General features: G+C 29.3%; 1 protein-coding gene across 1 annotated transcript in view; it reads right to left on the bottom strand.

Moving 5' to 3' along the window:
• LOC111625371 (dynein heavy chain 1, axonemal-like) overlaps window positions 1-11,806 on the bottom strand; it is a 144,007-nt gene that overhangs the window by 106,405 nt on the left and 25,796 nt on the right. Inside the window, exons 16-17 of the mRNA XM_023368508.1 lie at window positions 9,526-9,639; window positions 4,204-4,353 (exon numbers count right to left, since the gene is read on the bottom strand). Of these exons, the coding sequence (XP_023224276.1) occupies window positions 4,204-4,353; window positions 9,526-9,639 (264 nt within the window). The remainder of the gene's footprint in view (window positions 1-4,203; window positions 4,354-9,525; window positions 9,640-11,806) is intronic.

Below are 11,806 nucleotides of genomic sequence, written 5' to 3'. Positions count from 1 at the left end.
TAAAGATATTCATGTGAGAAATTAATTAATTAATAATCTTATCACTGTTGAATTGTTACATGAACCAGAAAAAGTTGTTAGCCATAATTTCTTTTTACCAAGTAATTGGTATGTATTACTTACACTTATATACAGGTAGGCCTCCTACAACGTGGTAGATATGTTCCTTGAAAATACCGTGTTGTGGGAAATCGCGTTATAGGAGACACCGACTTAATAAAAAAACTGGGATTCAGTTCTAAAAAGAGAAAAACTTGGCGTTTGAGTGGCGTTTTTTGAATTTTTCAAACCAGCCATTGCTAGCCACGAATTTAACACTGGTTTCATTAGCTGACGATTGTCCCATTTGTTTTAAATAATAAAATATTTTTAAGGCTTTGTGTTTAAGTGCAGTTTTTATTTAAAGGCAACCATTTCTTGTTCATATCTTCTACCCACAATATTAGCACTTGTTCCATTTTTTCCATTATAGTTGCTCTCAGACGAGCAACATTTTTCGCAAGAATAGATGATCCGGATGCGACCAAATTTCTGATCTTTTCTCTCAACCAAATTGTCGACTCATTTAAATTAAAATGCCTACCGACATCAGCTATCCGATCTTGATTTTTAATTCGATCCAAAATTTCTATCTTTGTTTCAAGAGTTATAAATTTCCTTTTTAACGACCGTCCTTTCTTTTCATTCGGCATTGTTATGGCTAGAATTTTTTCAATCAGTTTTGTGGACAGTAAAAATCACAAAAAATAACTTCATTTCACTGTGTTGTTAAAAATATACACCCAATAGAAGTTTATACTGTATTTTGGACCATTTTTGCAGTCCCCACCTATTGAAAGAGTATAAATGATCGAAATTTAGTGATATATTTGAGTGTTTACGATAACTGATACACATCTGTCTAGAAACCAGTCTCCCCCTGAAACTTTCAAGGGAATAACATGCCAACATCCACAAACAGCTGTTTTCAAAGACTTTTAGCTCTGTATGCCGAACTGCGGCTCGTATCACATGATCCGTTGCGATTTTTCTGTTATGTGAAGATAATTCATTTCTAAATACGGTAAACCGCGTTGTAAAAGTACCGTGTTGTAAGAAAATTTCCGCATTTTTCCAACCGCGTTGGAGCGAAAACGCGTTGTAAAGGTACCGCGTTGTAGGAGGCCTACCTGTACTTATAAAAGTATTCACTCTGTCTTTAATCAGTGGTGTAGTGTGGGTGTCAGCCGCCCAGCGCAGAGGAAAATTTCGCTCCCCCTTATTTAGGTATCTCAGTTTAAAAGACTAAAATTCAGTTTCGTCACAGAATAAGTAATGAAAAATTTTGTGATAGTCTTGTCACCTTATTAAAATCGCTGACCCGGACGGCAGGTGAGGTTTGTTTGAATAGAAGTTCCTGACGCATGCGTATGTCATTTTGCAATGCGAAGAATAATGTGCAGTGCATGCTGGTTCTAAATCAGTTACAGTTAGTGACTAGGGAGACTTGGATAGGAGTAACGCAAGTGACCTAGCTGTATTGGATATTGAGGTGTATATATATATATAAATAAATCGTACAAGCAAAAATGAAAAAATAAAAAAAATATTAAAAAAATCAACAGGTTGCGCATGATATCCCTGGACGGCGAGACGATTCCCGGACTATCCGGATGAATGGTAACACTATTCTGTGCTCATTTCAATCGGTCCGAGTCGTAGGTGGACGAAAATATGAAATAAAATGGTTCAAATTCTTACAAGATATTATTATTATTTATTGTGAAATTTTGCCACCCCCTAAAATGTAATTTTGCCGCCCGGGGCGGGCCTCCCCTGCTGCCCCCACTACGCTACGCTACTGTCTTTAATTAAACCTATACATGATAATTAAGTAATGATGAATTTGAGTTCTATTCTATTAATTGTATTTTACAGACAATCCTATATGTTTGTTTGAAATATTTGTTAATTCATATATTCTCTCTGAATTTGCCCTCATTATCACAAATTTCATTTAAGTTCTACATTATTTGTTTGTATACATTAGTACCAAATTGAACTGCAAAAATTTGCTTTTGTGCTTAAACTAGAAATTAAATATAAGAATTATAATGTTGAAGAATAACATCATTGTTCTCTTACTTTACATTTTAGGGAAAAATTCTATACATTTTCATAATATGATGTTTTTACCTCAAAGAAAAAAATAATTACATCAAAAATAAAATTTTCCTTTAAATGATGCCAACAAGTCAATTGTGAACAACAAATCTTGCTTTTGAAAATATTTTTGGTATAATTTATATACTTCTGATATAAAATATAATAGAATTTTATATACAGAAAATACTAAACAATTTGTTGTTAAAGAAATTTACATTACTTGTCTTTAAGCAAATAACATTGAAAAAAATTATTTAGGAAAATAATATTCTGAAGAAAAATTGTAAAAAAAGTATATGGTAAAAACTGACTGGAGAAAACAATTATATGAAGAAACTCTTGAATAAATTGTCCCAGGAACAACTGTCTGGGGATCAACTTCTTGGTCACTGTTTTTAGCTGTTTTTTTTAAAGAAAGAAATTTGCTTTGAAATAAAGAATACAAAGAGCAGTTTTAATGACATCAGCAATCCTGAATATTTTGCCATTAAGAAATTGCTGCAGGTACCAGAATAAATGATAATCTGTAAAAACAATGTCAGATGAACATAAGGATATCATACAATTTCCATCCATATTGCTAATATTTCTTTTAAATCATTATAGAATAATTTGATCTTGAATTACTGTGCTGCAAAATGTCTCTCTTCTAGCTACTCTATTAATGTATAATGCAAACGATTCAATTCTTGACAAAATAGATTTGGATGTATGATCTGACCAAACTATTAACACTAAAAGTAAATCCCAATAATAAATATCTCATCCAAAAAATATAGTTGAGCAAAACGTTTTCTATCTTGAATGTCAGCATTCAAGATAGCAAAATCATCTATTAATTAAGTAGAAGACAGTTACTGATAGTTACACTTAAAGTTAACATGAATTTATTTCTAATTTCCATTAATAATTTATTGAAGAAATGTTCCTTATCTTATGATATGCTGATTTTTGTTCTCAGCTAAGAAATAGTGGAGAACTTAAAATCTCTATTAACTCTCTAATACTGTTGGAAAGTATTTTTGAATATTAGACCACAGAGAATTTTAATTTTCTGCCAACTATTGAAGAGTTTTATTGAGGCAAAGTATTAGCAAAGCCTCTTCTATGTAGCTTATAGAATTGTGTTTGTTCTCAAAATTTAATTGAGCGATTTTGATAAAAATTTGCCTTTTTTTTTTAATTGTGATGAAGAATCCAAAAATGTAATAGAAAAAATGAGTGCACCTAATGGAATTTAGGAAAAGGAGGCAAAATAAAAATTATAGTATTGTATATTCCCAATGGAAAATGGTTGCCATAATGAACAAAATACAATAACAAAGCAATCAGTGTTGATTACTTTGTTCTTGGATCACCTCTCCATGGCAAGTGCAAGGATTCTCTTTCTGTGCCAGACCAAAGCAAGAATTGCCTCTTCCATGGCTGGCAAGTGCAAGGATCACCTCTCTGTGGCCAGCAGGTGCAAGAACAATCTCTTCTCTGCCCAGCATGTGCAAGGATAATCCCTTTCCTTCTGGCTTCACCTCAATTTTATTGCAATACAACTAAGTTGTGCAATTCCCTAGTACAAATCTGATGCAATCTTCATTTTCAGAGATTATTGGTATTTCTTATATCATTCTTTATCTTTCTGTCCTATTTTCCCATCTTTTCTTTTCATACACTAAAATTATTTACATATTTAAAACTTTTATTATTAATAATTGTGAATGTGTAAGATATATCTAAGTAAAAAATTTAGCATGAACAATATGCTCAGGTTGCGCATGATATCCCTGGACGGCGAGACGATTCCCGGACTATCCGGATGAATGGTAACACTATTCTGTGCTCATTTCAATCGGTCCGAGTTTTTCTTAAAATACATATTAAAAAAGTAGTAATAAGAATTTTGCTAATAAAATAATAGTATTATTAAATTTAAATAATCTTATCTATCCTCTCTAACTACAATTATATCAAAGTACTAATTCTGAAATAATTTTCATTTAATTTTTAAGTATCATTACTGCAATTTTTATATTTAATTAACAATTCTTTTCAAAAGTAAAATACCTGCAAACAGAGAATTTTTGATGATATTTTAAATATGGTTGTAATTTTATTTGCCAAGATATCTGCAGATTTAAAACCAAAAGAAAAAAGAGAAATTTCTGTGATTAATGTGAAGTCAGGAACCATCATTGCTGCTGGACGAAAAAGCATCTATAAGGAAAATATATAATTTGTTAATAATATTAGCAAACCTAATAACTATATTTGAAATATCATAGTTGCCAACCCTGTGTCTTCTAGGCTAAGAATTTGCCTTTTGAAGCAGTTGTCAGGCTATTAATGCAAGCTAGAAATTCTCCATCTTTTTTGAAATAAAACTTTAATGCATTGTCTTCAAAAACGTTAATTTATGACCAATACACTAAAACACCCAAGTTTGTTTATATGGCAATTTTTCTTTTTTTAGCAATTGTTTGCTTTCCAACATTTAACATTTTCTATAAGTTCAATGTTGCCAGACATATAACTCATGTACGCATATGAGAATTTCAATAAATATTTTTAATTTCTTTCTAAAAAAATTGTCACATGAAATTTTGTCTTAAAATGTGAGAACATCTGGTCTTTTGTACAAGAAAGCCAATTGAAAGTTCTTGTAAATCTAAGTCACTTGACAAAATCATATTTGTCTACCCTAGAAGAAATGATTAAATTTTGTAATCTGTTTTATAAAAATAACTAACTTTTTATATATTGGGTTGTTCAGAAAGTAATTTTGTTTTTTTTTTTTTTTTTTTTTTTTGTGAAAAAAACAATTTTCTTATAATATATAAATATTTTATTCAATTATATATTGACCATTTTGGTCCAATACCTTTTGCCATCTTTTTGGTAGTAGTATGATTCCATGCTCATAAAATTTCTAATCTTTGCCTACAAAAAATTGATCCAAGTGATTTTTGACATTCTCATTTGAAGTAAATGTTTTACCATTTAAAAAATTTTGTAAAGATCAGAATAAGTAATAATCCAAGGATGCCAGATCTGGTGAATATGGTGGATGTGGTAGCACATCCCATCCAAGCTGTAACAGCTTCTGATGAGTTATCAAACTTGTGTGAGGTCTGGCATTATCATGGTGAAACACTACATCTTCTCTGTTGATCAATTCTGGCCTTTTCTGTTTGATGATATCACTCAATTTGTCCAGTTGATGGCAGTAGACTTTCAAATCAATTGTGGAATTGTCTGGTAGAAGCTCAAAAAAAAACAAAAAAAAAAACAATTCCCTTAAAATCCCATCAAACAGAGAGCATCACTTTTTTTTATGAATATCGAATTTTGAAGTTCTTTGAGCCAGCTCATCTTTTCTACTCCATGATCACTTGTGTTCAACATTGTTGTATACAATCCATTTCTCACCAGTCACGATTCATTTCAAAAATGAATCATTTTCTTGATGTTTGAGAAGCAAATCACAGATGTTAATGCAATGGAACAAATCTCTTTCTTTAAAAACATGTGGAACTCATATATCGAGCTTTGAAACAAAACTAAGTCATTTCAAGTGATCATAAATGGTTGAATTAGACAAATTTAATCTCTTAGTATTTCTTATGTTGTTATTTGGCGGTTTGCTTCAATCAATGCCTTTATTTTGTCTTCATCAGCTTCACTGGCCTTCCAGAACGTGGTGCATCTTCAATATCGAAATTGCCAGAACGAAATTTTGCAAACCAGTTTTGGCACTGTCGTTCTGTCAATACATACATTTCCATAGATGTCACACTATTTTTTTCTTGCTTGAACAGCATTCTTACCTAATAAAAGAGCAAAATATGCCGAAAATGCTGCTTTTGATCTTTCATATTTGATGGAACACAAAAGAAAAAAAAACAATTGCACAAAATCAAACATAATTTTTTACAAATAAGCCTTAAAATGCCAGCTGTCAAAATATATAATGATAATACGGTTTACAATTAAAATGGCAGGTAAAAATACAACTAATCCCTCTAGTGATAAAAGAAAAAGAAATTACTTCCCAAACAATCCAATAATTAATACATATTATCTACAGTACAATTTTCTATTATGCCATATTCTAATCTTTTTACTACCAGTAATCTGTCTGGAGGAAAAGCTATTATTATAAATCTATTATTGTGATAAAAAAATTGAAGATTGAATAAATGGATAAAAGTATTGCAAGTTTTGTGACAATCTTCTTACAAATTGTATTTTTATTTCTCAGCCTTTGTGTTCCAAAATCAGCCTTTCCTAGCTAACAAGTCAATCTCATCTATAATGTAAGATTGGCAAGTATGAAATACCTAAACTATATTCTGTAATAAATTTAATATATAATATAAATATAACAATATTTTACATCTTTAAATGATTTTTATAATTTGACTAAAATCTGTAAATATAATAGAAAATAATAATTGATCTCATTGATAAATTTAAGCCTTTAATCTAAAATCATTCAACTTTGTTTTCATCGATTAAAATAAAAAATAATAAGCTAAAAATGTTTAAAATAGAGCTACAAAAACAGAATGTTAGTTATATATAGTAAAAAGCATCTCAACTAATCTGTTCAGGATTATATATTAATCAGTTAATTGAAAAAGTCAGTTAAAATAAATAATAATGAAATAAGCAGTTAAAGTTAGAATAATTAACATTTTAAAAATTTATTTCACAAAAATCTACATATATCACTTTGATATTACTTATCCGTTAACATGTATAATTTATTTCAAAAAATGTTTTCACTTAAAAAAGTATTTGTCTGTTTTCCCACATTGTTTCTAATAACAGATGATAACAATATCTATTATTAAATTCACACATTAATTTTTGTGAATAATAAGCTAGTTAATTGTAATACCTTATATTCAAACAAAAACATCTGTGATGTAAAAAATTTCACCAAGTAAACTATGACAAGTAAACAATTTAGACAACAGTCAAAAAAAAATTTTTTTTGGAGTTTTCATTTGATAAAGATAAGCTAGGCACTTAGAAGCAAAATGTAGAAAATAATAATACAGATAAAAATCTTGTGGGTATTACTTAAAAGCACCAAGCTTATCTTTACCAAAGAAAAACTTCTAAAAAATTTTGACTGTCATCTAAATTGTCATAAGCTTTTAGTTGGAGTAATTTTTTCACATCTCATGTTTTTCTTTGAATATCAATTGTTTTTGTTTAATAATTGTATTATTATGTCAAGACAAAGACATAACATGATGATGTACAATTTGGTTGGCGCTCAGCAACCGTTGACTGAACACAATGCTGACCAAATGTGCTGCCAATTAATACTTTCAATATTCATTTTGATCAATACACCATTTATAAAAATCATTATAAAAAGTTTTAATTCACATAAATTTGAGTTTTTGTTATTTTGAGTAACATTTTGAATGAAATTCGTTTCCATGCAATTTTCTCTTTATAAGTATAAAATTAAGTTGTAAAACTGAATTAGCTTTGTAGGGAAACACCCGTGAATTTTGACCTAGCAACTTGGAAGTTCAGCAAGCACCTCACTGATAACAAGAAGAACTTAAATTTAAAATTTGAGCTTTCTAGACCCAGTAGATTTTTCTCTATAAGCATCTGCAGTGCCAGATGAAAAAAGAGGATGAGAAGAAGGAGAAGAATATACATAATTTTTTTTTTTGGCAATTTTTGCATTTTTCAATTGCTTATATTTCGACAACCACATTACAGAAAATCTGAAATTTGTACACTACCTAATAAAACAATTTTCTTTCAAACAAGATATTCAAAATCAGGTGTTTGGGGAACAGAGAAATCAATCCCCAAAAATCGGCAACTCTGATTCCTATATGTATAGTCAGTCAGTGACTTTTTACTGGTCACTTTTCACTGCCATGACTCCTGATTTGCCTCATATCTTTATTATTACAGTAGAATGTCATTTATCTGAATCAATTGGGGACTGGGGTTGTTCAGATAACTTATTTTTCGGATAACCGATTATGTACGAAAAAATATATTAACCTATCCTGTGTTGAAATTTTTCTTTGCTTTGCATTAAATTTTCATCGATGTTAAGCCTAACGCAAATTTTTTAAAATAATAATTGTGGCTATTGTATCATTAAAAATTATTTCTTTATTTTATACAAACAAACTAAATATATTAAAAAATATAAAAACAAAAAAAATTATACTTTAGAAGTTAATCTAGTATCAAAAACCTTTGATTCAGCACAACACAGCCCGACTGGAACACTTTCAGTTAACCGACGTTTCAGTTGATCGGCTTTCAGATAAATGATGCTCTACTGTAGTTTAAAATGACTATTTTTTTACGTTAAGATAAGAACTTTATGAAATGAACTATATGTATGATAAATTTATTTCATAAAATATATAGTAATCAAATAATAAAACCTAATTAATTGGAAGGCTAAAACTTGCCTAATTAATTAAATAAATATTATGTAATTTGGACTAAAGGTAAATGGTTATGCTTCCATCTTGTATTAAATTTAACAATTAGAAATAAATTAATTTAGACTATTCTGGAAAAAAAATTGATCATTTGAACTAAAGGATGAAAGCATAATGTCTATCTTTATTCCAAATTACATAATATTGAATATTTGTAATTTTCAATTCTATTTACATGAACACAACACAATGACAATGACTTTAAAAATATTTAATGAGTAAAATACAAAAAAGACTAATTATAGATAAATAAGATAATTTACATAAAATTAGACTTTTTTCAATAAAAAAATTTTAAATTGTTTATTAATTACGTTATTTATATATAATCTGTTAATAAATCAAAATCATCTTGAATTTCACTCTCTCTGGAAAGAAGAAAAAATTTAGTTAATATAGTCAGTTGTAAAAAATAAAAGTAAGTTAAGAAGATTTCAATGCAGAAATCAGCAAATAAATTCTTCTAACATAAATTTCTTTGCTTTGTGTATTATTCAAAATAATGCTAAAAAAAGATGTTAAAAATATATTCATTTATTCAATGTTAAGCACTTGCAATTAATATTTATTATTTTGTGTCTTTCATAAATTTTTCCTAATACTAATAATTTATATTTGTTGCTATAAGTAAGAATTTATAATGATTATTGTACATAAATAACAAAAATTATTTACTTTCCCAAAGCAATTTTCATTTTTCTCTTAAAAAAAAATAAAGTTAACATACCAAACAGTTTCAATTTATACAATTTATATTCTTTAAAGTATCCACTATTGATATTGAGTAGTTTTTAAGAATAAAAGAAATTATATTATATATAATTTATTTTATTAATTACGTTATTTATTTAAATTTTATTGTAATCATTGATTTTATTATTCAACATACCTTTAGATTATTTGGTAATTCTGCTTTTCCTATATGGTTAGGATTCATTGTTATAAAAATGGAGCAGGAATTCTTTAATAATATATCATCATCATCGAAAACAAAGTGCATTAACTAAAAATAACAAAATTAATCATTTAAAGTATAAATCAAAACTTTTATTTACTTAATTTTTAAAATTAATTTTAGAAAATAAGTTGCTCTAAAATTTTTTATACAGTTGCACAAAGGTCACAGACAATAAACTGAATTATTGTTAAGATCTAACCCCACAATTCTAGAATCAGGGCAACATCTGGAGTCATGTCTGAAATTGAAAAAAGTCCACAACTTAGAAAAAACAAACAAAAAAGTAAATAAATAATTTATACTTGAACATTTGTAACAATAATTCTATTATTCAATGTTTGTTATAAGTGTACATATGGTTTTGTCCTTAATAATGAAATATAAAGTAAACTAAATTTAAATATTATTGTGAAAAATGAAATTTAAATATTTAAAAATTATTATCTTAATTTGTAGAATAATTTTTATAGTACACATTTTAGAAAAAATGAGTGTAATTACTTTTTCTGATCTGGTAGCATTGCTTTGCTCAGTAATACTGAAAGCATATACAAGACAGATTCAATAAATACAGTTAGTAGTGTCATATATAAAGAGATGTTACCTTAACAAAAGACTTTATTCGTGTCTAAAAATACACTACGAGAATATGGTAACTGCCAGTTCAAACATTGTGGTTACAACTGAACAAGGCAGGAACATGTTACCATAATACCATACTCTCCTCAACTTAGATTACACAATATAATCATTCAAATATAAAGGCTGACAGTGCTGTCTTATAGGTTGATGTGACCAGTTTACTTCTATTGGAGGTGAAAAAGTATCTTCTTTATCTTCAGCTTGAGAGGAATGTAAATCATTTTCACCAACTGAAAGAGACACCACAGGAACATCTGGGGTTGTCTGTCCTGGAACCAGGGCAGAAGAATTAGGAACAACAGTGTCTTCCCCCAGTTCTTTGGGCAAAGACTTGCCTCATGGAGCAATGTGACAAAGTGAAACTGTTGATGCTCACCCATCAAGATATTGGATGTTGGCATATCTGAGATATCTGAGATTAGCCTCCAATAACTAAGTTAGAGAGGCATATTTACTGTTATGGTTATGTGAATGTAGTAAAGCAGGTCTTGGGGATAACAACCAAGTAGGAAGGCAAATACCTGTGTGGTGATACACCAAACATTTACATAGTTGTCTTTAGTGTTAAACTTAATATTAAGTTTCCTCATTCCTTTGTTTATAAATTTTCTCAAACTTTCTAACGGTCCTTCCTCCCTGCTGGTGATAACACATTTTCTGAGAAAGACAACAACAAACAAGGGTGTGGAGAAAAGACCCTGAGGCAAGTCAGGGAAAGGAGACATTCATTCTGGAGCTAGCGTTCGGACAAGGCAGATGGAGAAAGGAAGAGGTCCTGGCTGTCGAAACAAAATAGGACTGTGAGATCTGAGAACATCTAGAGGGAGAAACCACAGAAGAGAAGGAAGGAAGAAAGATCAATGCAAATCCTTACCTTGATACCAGCGAAGTCTAAAGGAAGGAAGAAAGAAAACTTGGGTACCCCATCAGCGTTCTTGTCCTGTTCTTATTACTGTTAATCTTAATAACAACCTTTTCATTCTATATTTCTTCATTAGTATATAAGTTAGATTAAGATAGGTTAAGTAAAATTTCACTTTGTTGCAAAAAAACGTGTCACTCTCTTGTACCAATATATAAATATATTACAGAAATCGTATATATATTGGGGTTGGGATCCTAAAGAATCTTACATATGTATAACCGCACAAACCGACAATAAAAAAATTTCATTGTAGACACTTTCTTTGTTTTGTTTGTCTGCATAATCACCACACCTGTTCCCATTTTTCTGGGAAATTTGAAAAATCGTAAAGTCATTATCTAATTGTTCAAAAGGAGCCATAGCTTTAATGAGATGGTTTGAAGACCTCAGAAATTTTGGTTTTATTTCTGCATAGATGGGACAAAATGCTGTTAATTTCTTTATGTCTTCTAATGAGAAGGACAGGTTCCTACTATGCACCCAATGATAGAAATGAGTTATTCCTGAATGACAAAAAAAAATTATGGAGAGTAGAGAGATCATCTAAATTTGAGACAGCACAACAAGTTCTTGAGAGAGTATCAGCCACAGTGTTCTGACTACCTGGGCAATATACAATATCAAATTTGTAGCATGATAGTTCTA

The sequence above is a fragment of the Centruroides sculpturatus genome, unplaced genomic scaffold, assembly GCF_000671375.1.
Source record: "Centruroides sculpturatus isolate CEXI.00-Female unplaced genomic scaffold, Cexi_2.0 scaffold247, whole genome shotgun sequence".
In the NCBI taxonomy this organism is placed as follows: domain Eukaryota; kingdom Metazoa; phylum Arthropoda; class Arachnida; order Scorpiones; family Buthidae; genus Centruroides; species Centruroides sculpturatus.
This window is presented reverse-complemented; position numbering and strand designations above follow the sequence as displayed.